This window comes from Synchytrium microbalum (assembly GCF_006535985.1).
Source record: "Synchytrium microbalum strain JEL517 chromosome Unknown SmJEL517_scf0005, whole genome shotgun sequence".
NCBI lineage: Eukaryota > Fungi > Chytridiomycota > Chytridiomycetes > Synchytriales > Synchytriaceae > Synchytrium > Synchytrium microbalum.
This window is the reverse complement of record NW_022158354.1, coordinates 674,405-693,786: the sequence shown is the minus strand read 5'-3', so window position 1 is coordinate 693,786 and position 19,382 is coordinate 674,405. Positions and strand designations below refer to the sequence as shown.

Here is a 19,382-nt window from a genome sequence, read left to right as displayed (position 1 = left end):
CTAGCAACAGAAAGAATGATATTTTCCCTGTCTATAACAAGTGTCCAAGTATCTAACCACTCCCGGGATTTTTTTAATCCCTTATTCGTCGTTTTACTGCGGAAGTCGTTTCCATGGCACAAAAGTTTCGAGAAGGGGAGTGCGATGTCAAGTCGATTACTACAATCGCAGAACATTCGAGGGTAGTATATATCATATAGTCATGAATATTCACGCTGATTTAGCTACCAGAACTCATAATGGGTAACACTCTAGACGCCTTTGCGTCCATTCGCTCATCGTTTTCTAAAATTCGACTTTGCTAACTGTGCTCACTCAATAGTGATTTGCCAATGAGAAACGATAGTGATTATATAAACGAATCCAGGTCAATACTACAGCTTCCAATCCTACCTTCAGCTGGGAGCATCAAAAACCTTGCCAAAATGACTGCCAAAACAAGCTCTCTACCTCTCACACGGAGGACGTCAAGTCCTATGCTGATCTCACCATTATCGAGAGATTCAATTACTGCACCAGCTTTATATCCTTCAGCTACAGTTGTCTCATTCTCAACCAAGTCAAGTGAACTTTCACAATCCTCAAGTCTTACAATAACACATCGAGTATTCAAGCAACCAATTGCCAGAAACGTTCTCAATGATGATTTTACTATGAGATACGGGCCCATAAAGCAACCAGTGTCACGTATTCAAGTGCAAGGCAAACCGCCTTTTAGTCAACAACCAAGATTGACGGCATCACCATTATCATCGTACCCCGCAAGTCCTTCAACACCAGATTCAGCATCATCACTGCCATTTTCAGCATCATCAGCTATATCGTCGGTCGATAGCATGGATAGACCTGTTATCAAGAAGGCTAGGAAATATGTCTCAATCGGTAAGCTTAGACGCACCTGTTTCGAATCAAATTATTTCTCTTACAATTCCTCTTCATCAAAGCCTGCACAAACTGCCAATCCGTCCACCACGTGTGCGAACAGCAACGACCATGCTCTCGATGCAGCGCAAACAACATGGAATGCATCAGTGCCACACATAAAGCCAGAGGCCGTAAGCGTGGATACAGACAAACGGAAGCTCTACCACAGCTTCAAATCCCAATAATGCCCACACCTAATATCGTCAATGATACAAGAATGCTTACGCCAACAACGCCAACAAGTGGAATGGAAACGGACTCACCATCCGACATCCAATCACCGATATATACCTCTTCTCCAACAGCACCGCAAACCAACGACGATGACGACGAGCCATGCCGTATCGACGTCAACGCCCACGAACGAATCACACACGTGTCGTCTTCATGTGCACAACTCTTAGGCAGACCTGCCTCATCACTCATCAATACCCCAATCCGCCAATTATTTCTACCTGGACTAGTCAATGAGCAAATCATGTGGGTTATGCGAGCACTCAGCTCAAGAGTCTCGAAAGGACTACCCTCTGGACGTCCGAAACTACCTGTCCTTATTGCCAGTCTTTCATCTGGAAACGACGTGTTGGATACAAGTGCTCACCCGTTGAAAAGAGTGCTGCCAAGGATTACATCATATGCTGTTGAGATTGGAGGATATTACGATTCGGCTAGTGGGGATTCTCACCTTACGTTGGAGTTGAGTGAATCTGTTGACGAAGAAGATGGTGAGAAACAGGCTGCTAAACGAGTTAGAGAAACTTCATACGTGACATCTGCACCGACAGCATAAAAGATCCACTGAAACACGTTAGAAGGACATTACCAAACCACATAAATGGACTTTACTATGAATTGTAGTTGCTTTAACTATAGAACACATGCAATCATTCATAAATAATACAAAGATCTCATCAACGCGTAGACTGCTTTTTGGCTTTAAGTTTATCGGTACCCAAAGAGACACCCATCCAATCATCAGCAGTAGTACTTAACCTTCGGCTTTTGAAGAGATCTTCTCCAAAGTCATCCTTGTCAGACCAATCGTGGTTGCTTTCTTCGTCAGAATCACGACCATCACCCTTCCATTCTTCCTCCTCTTGGTCTGAGTCACTCACTAGCACTGCATCATCTTCGTCATCACTAATCAAGTCGACAACGGCGGCTTTGCTCTTTTTTGGTGACTTTTTCTTAATACCGTTTCGCAGCTTTTTTGGTTGACCTGCTTTGCGAGGTGACTTGTCTATGAAACGTTCTCTCTGGCCTTTGACATGTGGTGAGAAAGCGGGACGTGGCTTCTCTGGTCGAGGCGTAGCTGGATACTTCGGAGCATTTGGTGCCTACTCATCTGATGGTTTAGATGCGATTTCTTTCGTACTTTTCAAGCAAAAACAAAAGACCCTACCAAGTTGCTGACAAAGATCTTGAAATTGACTACGCCTTGGTCTAAAGTAGGAGCAGCACAACATCTTGTCTTTGGTTTGGGTCGAAAGTCTTTTTGACTCATGACGTGTGTCATATTCTCAGAGCCTAGAAGACGACAATTTCAAGTTAGTCTGACAAAAAAAATATCCCCCGGATATTACACCATCAGATCCAAAACAAACCTTCGGGTATATCGTCTTCAGCTTTGGCAGGAACATACACTTCATTGCGACTACTTCGTACTTTGGCTCTTTGTTTAGCAAGAGCTACAATGCCCTTTTCTTTCGTTTTGCCACGCTTTCCCGTAGCCAATTCTTCATCTTCTGAATCAGCTTGCAGCCTGATCCTTTTCTGATTGTCTGGTGAGTTAGAAATAAAGTTTTTATGAGGTTCAATGCGAGCTATTGGTTGTACATCTATCGCCAGCGTTCGACTGTTGTCGAAGGCCCTGGCTATTGGTTGACGTAATGAGGCGGAATCCATAGCCATGGTTCTCGTCTCGTCCATAGCGGGTGGCCTATCAGGCGGTGATGGAGGTACTAGAATCGTATTTGCTTTGGCTCGTTTCGAAGGACCACCATCATCTGTATCGGGTCGATTACGTTTATTACGAGGCGGGGTTTCTGGTACGAATATTGATTCATCATCTGTCGGTGCAGCAGTCTTTGGTGTATCATCTTTCGTAGTAGTAGCCGCTGGTGTAGCTCCCTAGTGGTTGACGGGAGGAAAGGTCAGCGTTTGCACCCAACAAATAATAACAACCATATACAGCATTGCTGTGATGCGACTGAACATAACAGCTATGCTAAGCAAGATTTCTCTTACCGGTGTAGCGTATAATGCAGCAAGGTAATCATCAACTGCGACAGCCTAACGTTGAGGGATCCAGTCAGTGTTTCATAGGCGTGATTCACAACTGCTAAAGATCACCTTCACTCGACGCGCTAGCCGAGGAAGCGGAGCAACTGGAGGAGCTGGTTCATCATCTACTTCCATCTCGTCCTGTTGCGTGGGTTGCTCCACGTTTGGCTGTTCACGAGGAGGCAGCTGCGTTGCAGGAGGTACAACATCGGTTCTAAATACAGTATCAACATTGACATCATACAGTGCAAACGATATCCAAATTTCATCTGTGAAACGACCAGCGCCGTTCAACACAGCTCGTTTGACGTGTTCTATGAGTTGATCGTCCTCCGGTTCGAGTAGTATCGGATTTCGCACTTCTTCGCAAGAGCGACTTATGGCCTTTACGGGATCATCTGCCGCCAAATCGACTGTTCTGTCGTGTATATGAGCTCCACATACTGGAAGGATACCTTCAAGTCTTTGAACTTGCTTGGCGCCAAATACAACGAAGTTCAGCGTGTCAAAGAGTTTTGTTCTCCTGTTATCTGGTAGCAAGACACGATTGCTGCGATGCGAGGCATTCTCATCTTGATTGACATTTGGCAAGAACCTATAAAATACGACAGGAACTTCAATAAAACACGATGATGGTGTTCAAAAGCCGATCTTCCAAATCTTCCAATAATAATATGTCTCACATTGCTGGGTCTGGAAACTTGAAATCATTCACTGCGGATTCGGATAGAGCCGTTATCCAATCACTTCTGACGGCAACACTAAGATTGGCCAGTATAGACAAAAGTTTCGAAGTTGGACTATCGGGGCTCCATTCGTCCATAATCAAGTGTGTGCATTCTTTCTGAAACTTGTCTGTGCGCTTGATGCCTAGCCAAACAGCGATGTATCAACAATGGTTGACTTTTGTGTCGATGTGGCAGTCATCAACATACCAAGTGCGGGATCCAATTTGACTTTCTTTCCCAGCAGAAGCACAACAGGCTTCCATACAAGTCTATTTTGCAGGGCGTAAGAGCTACGTCCAAACATAGTCAATCCAACTGCCTCACTTGAGCTTGATCGTTCCAAAACTGACGATGTCACCATCATTCAGATCACGAGTCTGATCTTGCGTCAACGCTTCTCGTCCTATTAATGTTTGCTTCTTTGAAGTTCCGTCACTGACGGAGATGCGAGGTCGCTTGTTCAGGTCAAGCTAAGAGAGTGGTCGTGTTAGTATGAGAAAAACTGCGAAATCCGGCGTTAAAAGACCCTCGCACCGAGTCTGGAATGCTAGTTTGTGCTGATTTGATGTAGAATTGAACAGAATTAGCTCGTGCTGCAGTTGGCGAGGTAACTGTTTTAGATTGAACGTGTGAGATTTGATGTACACGAGCTTTCCTGGCAGTCGATCAAATAAGACGGTGGATCAACCGTACTCTCTGCATCCTTGTCGATAGCATTATCCGATCCCGGCCTGATCCATATGAGCCTCTCACCACCTATTCGACCAAAACATTGCAAGTCACTCGGTTTGTTCAATTTGACAACGACGACAATAAGCCTTACCAAGCTCTTGAAGAAACCACATTCCCGCTACTATTACTCCCTATTATCACTATTACTTCACGACACGGTTGTATAAAGGCTCTTCGAGAAGCTTTCAACAAAAATGGGTGTTAGAGAAACCGGAGCGATGTCAGTGTAGTTCTAAGCAGCGAGGGCAGAGCTAACCAAGTTCTGTGAATATCATCGCCTTGTAAGTGCTTAAACACGTTCGTATCGTATGGGAAGTCTATCTGCGCGTACTGTGTGTGTTGACAAGGAGCTACTTTTCTATGATTCCGAGGCACAGAAAGAGAGTTTTACGTGTATTTGCCGTCGTGAAATCTTGCGCAACCCGTACAGCGCGTTATTTTGCTTTCTAGCCACTGTTGGGGTTGTCCGCTGAGTTAATTTGATGATTCGCAATTGAACAGAGCAAAGAGGTCAGATCTGAATCTGTCAGTATGCACGCTATGATTCCGATATTGTAGCGCGTGACTAGATAGCTGGATGTTGGTGAAGGAGGTTGTAGGATGTTGCGAGGCAGGGCGACAATACACGTTAGGAGGTTGATAGTGTCGAGACCGTTCAGTTCCGGAAACAAGGAGACTTTGTGTAGATTGTAGATTGGTTTCTGACATCAGTTGGTACTTACCGAGCCGCGAACAATTCAGTTCCACCGATGCTTGGATTACATCCAGCAAGCTCCCAAACACAGCCAACCACAAAGCTTTAACGTTTTGATTGAGCGAAGGAATCAAAGCAGACAGGGATACGGAGCATGTCATCATTCTTTGGCAAAAGTAAGAGCTGGATCTAGCACTGCATTCTATGATTGCTTGATGAATTCAACATGTTGCTAACTACCTCCTCTCGTGTTTTCCAAGTGTTTTCCAAGCAGCAGCAACCGCCTCAATCTGACTCCCGCTCCACCTTCCTGGATCAGGACGAAGGACTTGGAAGGGCAAAGTTCACTTATGCTGCTCCCCCTCATGCATCCATGTGGGATCCAAATCCAAACGAACAACAATTTGCCCAAACTCGTCCACATCAGGACGATAGGAGACTCAACAAGAAAAAGTCATCTTCTACTGGAATGAGACAAGTCATTCCAAAGGATTCCTCCTCTTCATTGCAACCTGTAGATAGATGGCCAGTACAAGCTGTTTCTGGTGCAAACGAACAACAGCAGCAGCAACAGTTACCACCTTCGACGTCATATCCAGTACCAACCTCATCATCAGCATCATATCATCAGCCAATGCCACCACCGCAGGTACAATCGCCTCAACAAATACCCCGACTCGCTCCATCACCTCAAACTTCACCCCAAAGATCAGTCAAACCATTGCCATTACCACCGACAAAACTACAGGCTGTAGCTCTACAGAACGCCCATGAGAGGAATAGTAGAATATCCATGCTCGGATTCACCTGGGAAAGCTTGGACGAATCTATTACGAATGGGAACGGCCTGTACGTCGTCGCCAACTCGAAATATGTCTACGATATAAGTAAATGGATCAATGACCATCCTGGTGGAAACAATATACTGTACAGCGCTGCTGGCACCGATGTTACTCTGGACTACTTTAGGGTAATGCTCTTGTTTTTCACGTGCCATTCATCAGATATTTGATCGTATTGGATTTGTGTGATCTTTGATGATATTTCTAAGCCTCAATTCTCTTGTAGGAATCTGGGTTTGATGCAGATGACTTCATCCCCATAAAACAAGTCAACCATGTCCGAAAACAAGTTCCCAGTATTCCTCGTAGCTCAACATCATCACTTGCCCTACCAGCTCCCAGATTGTCAGACCTGTCCTTGAGCGAACTATCCTTGAATGACAGGGCACTCGCACACTTACGATTCTCGGAAGGTGACATAATAAGGATCAAGAGAGCTAGAAAGACCAATGTACATTCACGAAATGCTATACAAAAGCTGTCGAGTTTGCTTGTTGGTGAGATTGTGCCATCAGAGCCTCAAAAACGTGTTGAAGAAGGCGAATTACGCCCATTTGACAAGTATGAGTACAGAAGATACGCCATAACGGAAGTGGTACGTATTCTGTACATGTACATATGTCACTATTTGCGCGTTAATTTCTCATCATCTTGTGTTTTTCAATACCAAGACTAGTGTCAACGCATCGAGTACAAACCCAGCATACCAAATACGATTCGTGCTACTATATCCCTTTGATACACGAAAAGATGAACCAACTTCATTCCACGGTGGTGAATGTATAGAGATACAGATTCGGGTGCAAGACCAATGGCATTCTCGATACTATACTCCCATATCTGGGAGCCCAACTGCCTTTGAAGTGATAGTGAAAACATATCCGACTGGACTCATGTCACAGTTCCTTACTAGACAGAATCCGGGAGATCGTCAATTTAAGATTAGAGGGCCATTTGGAACTCAAATCTTTCATCCGCAAAAACCACTACAGCTGTCCAGCCCTGCATGGACCCCAGAAAGACTAATATATATATGCGGTGGAAGTGGAATCACACCCTTCTTGCAAGCCTTACATAGTATGCTGTTTCCAGTCTTAACACCCTTGGCCGTCATTACTGATTATCTGCAAACAGCAGAGGATGAACTGTCATTGGCTCGTGGTGATGTGGTGTATATAAAGACGAACTTTTATGATGGTTGGGTCTTAGGTAGGCATCCTTCTTGCAAGCCTTATGCGTTTTCCGGTTCTAACACCCTTGCATTACTGATTATCCTAGGTAGCAATCTTACGACTCATCAGGATGGAATCTTCCCACTAGCATGTACCGCACCCTTTTGTGGCCTCAAGACCAAAATCACCCTCATAAACCAAATCCAGACTGTAAACGATGTTATAGGTGGAACCATACTAGAAGGATCCATGCTATCTTATAGCTCACAAGTCAAAATCCATCATATAATTGCTAAAGGTGTCGATTTGAAGAATATGCCAGCTGGCGTCTCTGGATTTGTGCATCAAGGCAAACTGAATGAAGCCATGCTGGAACAACTTGTTGCTCGGACATGGGACACTACAGGTGCTACATCGCAAAAGATTGTGATTATAGGGCCGAGAGGGTTTGATGGAACTATTGTTGATATTTTGACTGATCTGTTGAGTGTCAGTATTGATGTCGCTGATATTAAGATAATGCCGGGCGATCGCTTTATATGAATCTGGTAACCGTCACAGGAAATAATAACGCGTGAGGGTTTTATTAGGATGGTGGTGGGGAGAACAATTTGCACAACATATAATCGTAGTATTTAGCATTCATTTGTAAAACTTGAGCACATCTTTATGGAGCATTGGATAAAAATTATTCGACTAAAATATAGAGTTCAATTTATTCTGTGCCGAGATTGACCACCACTTTACAAAGACCAAGCAAATACCTAGCCAATTTACAGCAATCTGACCATCCATCTCACTTTTCAATAAGCAACAGTAGGAGTCATTCCAACCTGCTTGTAATACTCTTCATCCTTCAACACACGCAACATAAAATGGGCCAAATCAGCTCGACCCAAGGTCAATCCAATAACATCTGGGCCAGCTCTATAAGCATTTGATAGCGCACCATCAGTCAGCACTGGTGGTCTAGCAATACAATACGAGAGACCAGATTTGGTAACGATTTGTTCGACTTTTTCCTTGTCGTTGATGATTGTGCGCATGAGTGGGTAAACCATCAGGTTGCCGGCTTTTAGCCACCTTTTAGATTCAGGTTTTCGTTAGTGGGGATTATTCGGAGAAGGAAGAACGACAATAAGTTTAATTTTTACCATGGAATAGTTGCAGCGCCTGATCCAACACCGATACCAGAGATGGTAACCAATTTTCTGTTGTCAAAAGTATGAGTAAACATAGATACATGTTTCAGAAAATGCAAGTTCGTTTGATGGCTCACTTGACTTGATGCTTTTTCATAGCTTCCACAATATTTCGATTCGCGACTTCACAGATATCAGCCTCGTTACCAAGAAACATCGTGGCTCCTCCTCCTATACGTAGAGATCGCGAAATCATAGTTAAAAGAAGCCCATGCTCAACCAAAATGATAACTGTTGACGCCTGTCCCGACCAACCACAACCTGTACAAAATAAACTAGATCGGACACCCAAACCACATACCAATACAATTAAGAACACCATCAACAGGCTTTCCAAACGCCTTTTCAACATCTTCTGGTTTCCTCACATCTCCTTGAACGACCGTAACGTTTGGCATTGATTTGACGCTTGGATCAAGCTTTTCTGGGTTGCGAACGAGTATCGTGGCAGTATCCGTAGATTCCATTTGTTTGAGAATTTCTTTTCCAGTTCCTCCAGTTGCACCAAAGAGTAGAAAGCTCGCTGACATTTTGGACTGGATGACAGATCAGAGAAATTAGTTCAGATTTTACGATGGCGATCGTGATCGGAAATAAAACGCCAGATGGGGCGGCACTTCATACAAGAAATTGATGATGAATGTTCGTTGAAGACTATCTGTTCTACCTCAACGTCAAGAGTTTCTCCTCGCGCATGTAGAGAAACTTACCATCGAATAGTATCTTGAGGAAAGCGACGACACCTTGTTTCCCTGTTGACAATGGCACAGCCTTATACGAGTTCCGACGAATTGAGATAGCCACGACATTTCAGGTCGATTTTAGTGTTGGGTGTTTGAGTATGAGTAAATCCAAGTTCGAGTCCGGCACGCAGAGAGAACCCAGGAGAAAAGAACACGACTCTCGCGTGAAATACGGTTCTATAATAGTTTGTTCTCGCAATTGAGCTTCCTTTTTCGGATTGCCGTGTGGCATTCTCTGTTTCTCATATTGTTGGGATTGACGCAAACCATCGAAACAGAATCAAAACTTGCTCAAGGTTCGTTAAATTCAATATTCTTTATTCTGGTTTGTTGATCCATCTTAAATTTCTTACTATTGAGGCACTTCCCAACATCAGTTCCTTAACAAAACTCCTAAAATACAAGAACAGCCCCGCCTCTCTTTTGACATTCTAAAGACTGCCTCCTTGGCACATCTTTTTCAGTCTGCACTCAAAAAGTCTGGTTGAGATATGAGTTGCGCCAAGAATAAATCCACCTGTTGGCGAACAAAGTCCCGTCGATTGTTGAGATCTTGGTGGAAGATGCCTTCCAAGGTTTCGTGCACTATTCGTGTTGTCAAACGTGCCAAGTCTGCGCCTAATTAAGTTGTTAAGATGAGTTTATATGTCGACGGATCAGTCACTGCAATGATAGATCCAAAACTTATAAGATCACTTTTCATTCCCAGCCACTTACCAGTGAGAATCCTATCGATCTCAGTAATTATTTGTTCGTTCGTAGCTGGCACAGCTTCGTCATACATGTTATATCCCCCACCACTTGAAGACTTGTATCGTTTCATGTGAGAAGTACCACCATTACTGCTACTACTACGACCAGCTCCATGACTATTGCTACCTTCACCAGTATTATTTTTTGGTGGTCGTCCTCTCTTTCTCTTGGCAGCAAGAGGTAGTGGAGCTTCCAAAGTCGTCAATCGCCCATCACCAGTTCTAGCTTTTTTACGACGTCCTGCATTTGCCGTTCCATCATCTTCACTACCACCTTCGTCTTCGTCATCATCATTATTATCGTCGTCATGATGACTGACTCCTGAGAAACTACTATGAGGCATACTGCTATTTGGATGAGGTACAGATGATGGTGTAGATTGATTTGCTCTTGCTGCCATGGTTGCAGCTGATGGTGGTCGACCTCTCTTTCTCTTTGCTGGCGCTGCAACTGGGGTGTTATTTACTGCGAACTTACTTGATGATGATGCTAATGAGGCCGAAGTGGTTGCGATTGAGGTGCTAGAAGACATGACGCTAGTGGTTTTTGGCAAGGCTGGTACTACTGTAGTGGGAGCTCTGCTACTAGATGATGCGGGTTGTTGTTGTTGTTGTTGTTGTTGCTGACTCGATGATGATGTTGGTGACGTGGTGGTAGACATTGTGGTCGTGCCGTGGACGGATGCAGCACTACTAGATGAAGTAGGTTTGGCCTTCCATAGATCAGTGACTCGTGTTTCATACACCGTTTGCTCATCTTTTGACAAAGCATCCCACATTTCGTCCAGTTTGCGCATGGCCCCTTTACCCATTTCTGCTACCAATTCGGTTTTGTGTTCTTGGATAAACAATTCCCGAGCTGTTTTAGGTCGATTAGGGCCGCGTTTCTTACGACCTGGTCTACCGTCTCCCTGATTGGATGATGGACTTGCAGAGTTGGCTGCTGATTGAATAAGTTTTTGCTTTGACGGTGAGATTGTTGTGGTATCATATGGCGTTGAGGTTTGATCGTTATCTTCGTCATCGGCCTCATCATAAGGCCCTCCTCCTGCATCCCCATCTGATGAGACTCTCTTTTGTCCTGATGAGGATCTTCGAGACTGTGGACTAATGGAGCTTGACTTTGACTTTCGAGCCTTTGTTGAAGTAGGCGATGCGGCAGTTGAAGTAGTGGCTCGATGTAGCGTGTTTTCGACTGTCGGATTCATCAAGAAGAGTTTCACTCTCTCCATCATTTGTTCCTAAGCAATAAGCAGTTTGTCAATGAATCGTGCGGCGCCATACAGAGCTTTCAAACTGTATGTCACTTGAAAAAGCGAGGCTATTAGAATACCTACTGAGGAATCCAGATATGTTTTAATCCTCGTGGACCTCTGTATTTATTGTAAAGTGAGTTTGGAGATTGCTGAAGCTGTCTGATTGAATTGATGGAGGCGAATCGAGATCTAGATGACTCGACGTTAGCGGTAAATGCAAATATGCGTTATTTTTGAACATCTGGATCCCTCATCATTGCTCTTGAGCCTCAATTAAGCTCCAAAAAACTCAACATTTCGAGACAAATTTTTAACATTCAGCCTCTTCTATAGCCATTGTATTTGTATGCAAATAGAGCTCCCTAAGCTCCTTGCCCACGATCTAGAGCTTCAGTAGGTTTTTTGTGCTTTATGTTGGATGGTGCTAGTTCATATTGCCAATAGTGCAAGTTCGCACTGTTCATATTATTCAGTCTGTTTCGACTTCAGTATTTCTCTCATGATACTCCCTTTTATCTTTTATCTAGTAAGCCATTGGCCAATTTACGTGCAAAACGCGTCAACATTCAAACCAACTACTTTGAAAAAAATTATGGAAGTCGAGATCAAGATTCGCTTAGACGACCTCAATCACTTTAAAGTGCTAAAGCTATTTGAATCGCATGGTGTCAGTCAAGGTACTGAATTCCAAGAGAACTACTTTTACGACGGCTTGAACGACGAATTGTGAGTTGTTCGCTCTGATGTTTCGACGTGAATTTTGAATGGGATTACTTATTTCTATGTTCATGTTTCTATTGGAATCCGCTGTAACTCTGAGAAACGACTCTCTGTTCAATCTAGGGCCGCGACAAAGAGTGTTTATAGGATACGACGAATCAAGGAGAACGGGAACGTCTCTTACTACGTGACATTAAAAGGGAATGCTGTATTGTCTGACGGTGTCTCCAGTGTTGAAGAGGTAATCAGCAAAAGACCACAAGGTTACCAATATGTATCGAGGCCCCAATCTCCAAACTCTTTCTTTGCCCAGTAGTTGGAAGATGAACTTGACTCGGCTTTAGCAGAGCGATTGCTTGCCGATCCGAATGTGCTGCTCCAGGTGTATTCGTCGTGAGTTCATGTCTTTGATACTCATTGCGTCTCTCTCACATTTTGTCAACGTAGACATCCAATTTTGGCTCAAGTACATGGACGAGCAACAGCGTCTGGATATAGGACTCGAGGATACTTTAAAAATATCCGGAGGAAGGTGTTATGGGAGGACTTTTTGTTGGAAATCGATGAAACTGAGGTATCCTGCTTTTGAAGGAGTCTTTTCTTGGCGGTAGCTCACACAACATGGAATATAGTATGACTTTGGAATAGCTTATGAGATCGAGATAGAGCATGTGGATACAGCTACGTCAAAGACCAAAATGTAAGTCAAAAGGGGAATGTATCGTAGTTTGAATTGACTTGCTTATGCGCATGTTTTGCATAGAGAGGAATTCCTATATCAAAATGGTATCGTATTTTCATATAGCAAGAGAAACAAGTTTGTTAATATGTTGCTGCAATCAATAGAATAGCAACTTGAACGCTCTGTTCTGTGCCTTTTTTTCCGCTGACGGAAACGCCAATAAACAAGTTGAATTCTATCCGAGCTATATTTCATTGAAGCTACATAACTACCAGCTTATACCCTAATTACAACAACATCTAAATGATTTCTGTGCTACAAACAATCAAACAACATCTTGATACTATTCTCACTATCCAGTGGTTGATGGTGGACGAATACAAACCTCATTGTCACGCAACTTGGGACACTTCTCTACTATGGCATCTACGGTGAGAGAGCCAAGATCTCCTTCTTCTTCCACTTGTGTATTTCGAGATTAGTGAGATGCTTGCCATGGTATCGTAGCAGCATAAGGATTTCACGGGCGTTGGCTGGACTTCAAGCAGCTCTAACTGGTTAAAGTTACATATATGTATACGTTCGGGTAGTCTTGCTATCTTCAACGTCTTTAGAGTTGGAGCATGGCGTTCGATGAGCTTCCCAAATGGAATACTCGGCTTGGCTCCCAGATCAATATCGAAATACTCTAGCTTCATTGTCGCAGCTTTAGACGCCAGCCATTTGAAGAATACATTATGGTAATTGACAAGCCCTTCATCCAAAGTCATGGTGGGCCTCTTCAGTTTTGAGAATGTCCTAAAGTCCCAATCTTCAGCTACATAGGCTACCTTTGACCGACACGATTCATTCCGTTTCAATTCTCCCAGAGCTACTGTGCTGTATATACGTAAAACTTTCAATATATATTGGACTGGCTGGTCACCGAAGTTTTCGAACAGCATTTTGACCAAAGCCTTCAGTATTCTTCATCAACTCATTGAGCCTCTTATACTGATGCCACACAACTCTATCATTATCATACGCTGGAAGCGTTTCATACATGATTCGAAGAGCCGTAACCATGGATGCATGAGTTCTCGTGATTTGCCCAAATTGGATGAATTGTTGCAACGTGATGCACGAGCTTACACATTTATTCCAGCCTTTTGAGACAAGGACACAAGCATACAGAGTCTTCAATGTCGGCAACCGTCTTCTTTGAACACTCTGTCCAAGATGGCAGCGATCAGTTGCTTTGTCAACGACAGCGTGCCACGTTTCAGCGAAGAAAGCATCGAAAATGTTCAGTCAGAGTAGAGAATCGTGACAATGTATCAATCGTCTGTAAGCTGTAGTGGCTTCACTCGCTCCATGAACTACCAGTGGTGAAGTCATAAACGAGCATGCTTGGCTGGGTGCTATAAATATCTGATTCGAAAGACAAAGAGATATCTAAACATGCAGTTTAAAGATGTGCATAATATCATCCCTACAAACCCTCAAAACTTCTTGCAGTAACTTCACAGCCACGATAGCCCCAGCCACTGCATCTTTCTGTGAAAAAATACGTGTGAGGGCTTTAATTCAGCAGTCAACGACAGAAAGGCTTCGTACGCAAACTAATCTGATTCGTCTTCAGACCAATCAAATTCCGACTCATCCTCGCTTTCCGAAGCTGATGCAACTGGGTTGGTGGGTTCTGCTATAGTTGGTTGCGGTGGGGTTGCTAGTTTACGAGCTGAGTTATGAGGATCTTCTGTCCTATCAAAAGACACAAACAGGGTTGCCTTCGAGAATCGATATATGTGAACGACATCATCTGCACGAGCCCATTCTCCATACAAGTTCAAACACGTCTTTAAACCCTCGTCAGCTCTAGCCGTGGCTATAGATTCTGTCAAAGTTTTCCACTGGTCGTCCTGCTCATCAACATCGATAACACCTTGATGCCCGTCATCATCGTCTCCAACTAGTATATCCAGTGCGAGATACCGGAGACTATTTATTTTGGTTGCCAGTTTTTTGATATTGGCTAAACTAAGGGCGTCCATGCCATGGACGGAAATTTCAAGCAACTTGGGACAGCTTTCTATAACGGTATCTACGATTAGAGCGCCTAAATCTCCTTCAGCCCTCCACTCTAGTATCTCGATATTGGTAAGATGCTTGCCATGTTCTCGGATGAGCATCGTGATTTCAGCAGTATTGGTTGGTACTGTAAGCTGAGTTAACTGTTTAAAGTTATAGGTGTTTATCTGTTCAGGAATTTGGCTTATTTTTAGCGTCTTCAGGGTTGGAGCATGACGTTCAATGAGTTTTCCGTAAATAACGCTAGGTTTTCCGTACATAACGCTAGGTTTCCCACTAAGATCAATATCCAAATACTCCAATTTCACTTTGACAGTTTCGGATGCCAGCGACCTGAAGAATATATTATGGTAATCTACTAGCTCTTCATAAAACGTCATGGTGAGCTTTTTCAGTTTTGAGAACCCCCTGAAATCCCAATCCTCAGCTACGTCTAGAGCGATAGGATAACCCGACAGATCCATTGTCAATACTTCGAGAGTTTCGGAGCTGCGACCCCGTAAAAAGTCCAAAAACGATGGGATTGGCGTGTAACAAACAAGTGTGTGGATTTTCAAATATTTGACAGCTTGCCACATATTCCCCGACGGCCTCAAATCCTGCTCAATCTCGAGTTTAATTTTGACATCCGGATTATTTAAATGGAATCTGTTGATGAGATCCTCATTCATATCGCTTTCATCTTGCGGCTGCTCGAGATATAGCCACCGCAAGTTACGAGCCTCTGAGAGAATGTCAGCGACCCAAAGCGTGGCCTTGACTGTATTTATATTGCAGTGTTCAAATATCTGTCGCAGGTGGTGTTTCTTCAGCACAAGATGTGCACTATCAGAAGGTCCAAATATGTTATAACTCGGAGCAAAGGGAAGGGCAGGCCATATCACCACTCACTAGGTAACATGGAGCATCGATCCTCCAAGACTCATTGTTGGCGCACCGGCATATCGAAGTTTTCTAACATGTTGGAGAGCATTTTGACCAAACCCTGCAGTATTCTTCATCAACCGACCCAACGTCTTGAGCTCATGCCACACAATGTGATTATTCTCGTAAGCTGGGAGCGTCTCGTACAGGAAGCGAAGGGCCTAAAAGATCACAGTGACAGTATTTTTGAGTTTCTCGTCCATCCAAATGTTTTTCTGAAGTTGAAGCTTACGCATTCATTCCAGGTTTTTGAGACAAGAGAACAGGCGTGTAAGGTCTTCCAATCTCGGCAACCATCTTCCTGGATTACCTTGTCCAAGACTGTCTCTAAAAGTTCCACTGGCAACTTGATTGTTGCGTTTTCCTCCATAAGTTCCAAAGAAGGGCGGCCAGAGTAGATTGAAAGATCATTTACTTCAAGATTACGTCTATATCGGCCATTCACAGATTGCGAATCGCGCTTTCTGTCCTAAAGTGGGCTGAGTGTAATTAAAGTGATAAAGGAAATTGTGCAGTCGGTGGAACTCACAACGCACGACTTCAAGAGCTCCTGACACTTCGGTACGTGTCTCGAGCATGCTTTAAGTCCATCTGTCATAGTCTCTTTACGGCGATCGCATATACGAAAGTATCAAAGTCCCAAATATGAAGAGTGTTTGTTTCTCGGGTGTCTTGATACCATTCTATAACGTTCATAAATATCATTCTATAAATCTTACAAATGCGATTATAATACGAAATAAACATTAGAATCTAAATTTTTACAGTCGACCCCCATGCCAACGCAAATCAAGAAGCCTGATAGTGTCCGGTTGGCGTGGAAACGAATGTCCCCCACTAAAGTCGGTCATTTCCGTTGAACCAGGCCTAGAAATCATCCTGTCACCCAAGTTGCTGCGGACATCATTTGAGCTACTTCCACCAGACTAGGTCAAATGCAATGTTTAGTATTTGAGAGGTCAAGAATCTTTACAACATTGATAACAAAAACTCACCCTCGGCAGATCACCAGCTTGAGAATCACTCAGTCGTAGAGATTCATGATTGGCGTCACCTCTTGAAACGGAGTTCTGTTCTGTTCCACCTTCGTTTGCAGGAGGATGAGGCATCATCCTGACGCCCACATTGGTGTGGATATTATCCGAACCACTTCCACCAATCTACATGAAGTGATGGTTTTCAGTATGTAAAAAGTCATGACAAACGAAATCGAAGATGGGAGCTCACACTATCACCACCTCTGTGCTCAGCCGGTGCTGGTTCAGAGACTGGAATATGAAGAGGTTCAGGTATCGTTGGTCTCACTTGATTGGCATTCTGAAGGAGTCGAATGTCGGTTAGAGAAAAGTTCATCACATATTTCCATCATATCTGTTCATACCTTATGAGTGCCAGCACTGCTACTCGGAGAATGACCATCATTTGGAGGTGGACCGTGTTGCTCCTCATTCTAGTGAAGCATGATTTAGTTCAAGTTGCATGAAATTATAAAAGACATGACTCAATCACTTACAGAAAGAGCACGAACTTCATCCATGGCAAGCTGAATAACCTGTACAGATTCTTCATCCAAGAACCGGGAAGCGACAGCCAAGGTCACTGCAGGAATATCGAAAGCATACCGAGCTGCATTCGAGCCAGCAAATTGTGCCACTCTCATAATATCACCAATATATTTAGCATGTTCTCGGCCAGCTCTGGACCTCAGCAGACTGGGAACGATGGGCAAAATGGTACGAACCAAAGATATGACTTCAGATAAACGTTGGCCAAAACCAACCGTTGGGTCATCATACGAGCTTCCATCAGGTAGGTTTGTAAGAATTGGAAGACTCTTCAAAAGAAGAGCTACAACTTTTGGGTCCTATGCAGAAATAAAAATCGGTTTCAGAAGAGTTGGAATGTTTGATTCAAGGTATTCTTTCGAACCTTGTCAAGTATACCAGGCAGTGTTTGGATATAGTCGCGAAGTCTCGGAAACTTATCTCGAAGCATCACAGCAAATTCGTCGTTTGCCCGACCTGGGTATGGATTTCGCTGAGCGTATTCGTGAGCTCTTTCAGCAATAACGTCAACCTAGAGGGCGGCAAAAAAATCAACCATCTGAAGCTGTGGTTGCATGTTCAACATCTTCTTACCAATGCCTCGGTGACTGGAAGACTCAGAACTCTATGAAATATTGGAATGGCAAACTTGAGAATGGGTATCAGGGTTTTGGTGCTAATGTCATCCAATACATCAGAAGGAGTCTAGTAAGTTTGCGCATTTAATAATTTGCACAAAATTATATCAAAATCAACTTTTTGTCATACTTCTTTGATCCTTCTATTGAAGCCTTCAGAATCTCGTGAAGCAGCCGCATCAAAAAGAAGCTCTACTACCTGAAGCGAGTCTGACTCCAGATATTTCTGAGCAACAGATTTTGAAAGTTCTTGCCAATCAAAAGTGTGACGACCAGCAGGTAACGATGCAAAAGCAGCCAGTTCATAAATACTCGTGCCGTATTTAACATGCGGTACCAAATTCCACATGACAAGAACGGGCAAGATCTGGTTAAGTGCTGATGCCGTCTCTCCTACTTTCTCAGATAAAGAGGCAGTAGACTGCCAAACTTGAGTTATCATATGAACAGACTTGACTATCTCTGGTATCGATTCGACCAGAGTTGGGATGACTCTTGGATTTGTCTACAAAAATATCACGGATTGAGGAAAAGCGACGACATTTGATTTAAGAACGCCGAACGGCACACTTACTTTGTCCAGTAATTCAGGTAACTTATGAACATACTCAACCAAAGTCGGAACAATCTTAGGATTATAAGTGCCATCAATATCTTTAGAGAACGGAGGCTGAATTATGTACTGCTGCGCTCTCTGAGCTAGGGACTCGCTCTAGAAACATATATTCACAGTGAAACCACAGCGTACAGCGCCAATGTCAAAAGTGTGTTTTACTCACGATTTTACCGGCAACAGGAGCGTCCACCACTTCCCGAGCAATATTAACCATGAGCTTTAAGGAAGGCATCAGCATCTCAGCAGAAATTCTCTCCAAGGCATCAAAACCACCAGGCATCTAATGGAATTCTGGTAAATATAGGCTCAATAACTGGAGTCTTGCATACCTCGTTAATTCGTGCAGCGAATTGCGTTAATGCACCCAATGGGGTACCATCACGATAGGATGGGCGAAAGACTGTTTCGTGCGGAACAACAGGTCTATCAGGCAAAGAAGTTGAACTGTCTTCATTTTTTTGCAAGTCCAAAGATTCCATTTGGACTGTTGGAAGTGTCGTTGGAGATCTTCTGTTCTTTAAGAACTAAGTAGCGTGTTTCAATGATTTCAGCTTTGGAAACTGGAGTCAAACACAGGCATAACATGATTTCGTACCGCCCATATTGATCTGAAAAAGTTTCCAACAGCTGTAAAAAGTCTCACGGCCACTCGTTTAACACCATGAGCTCCTTTTCTTATGTGCGATTTCAAAGTTTGATCCCATGGTGGATTTGGAGTGTTTGGTCCCTACAAAGTTGATATTTTAGAGTACTCTATAGATAGAAATTCCAAGAAGACTCATTTATATTACCAGTATAGGAACCGTTGAAGCTCCGCCACGTTCCAAGTCGTTTGACACATTCCCAATTTCATCGGTATT

The 19,382-nt window shown here is 43.5% G+C and overlaps 1 protein-coding gene across 1 annotated transcript; it reads left to right on the top strand.

Annotated features, from left to right (window-relative positions):
* Positions 1-5,515: 5,515 nt before the first annotated feature.
* On the top strand, positions 5,516-7,918 carry SmJEL517_g01589 (uncharacterized protein; the record flags this gene model as incomplete). Its single annotated transcript, XM_031167517.1, has 5 exons — positions 5,516-5,537; positions 5,622-6,331; positions 6,430-6,798; positions 6,875-7,412; positions 7,482-7,918. The coding sequence occupies 5 exons, from the start codon at positions 5,516-5,518 to the stop codon at positions 7,916-7,918; spliced, it is 2,076 nt and encodes a 691-aa protein (XP_031026557.1).
* Positions 7,919-19,382: the final 11,464 nt, after the last annotated feature.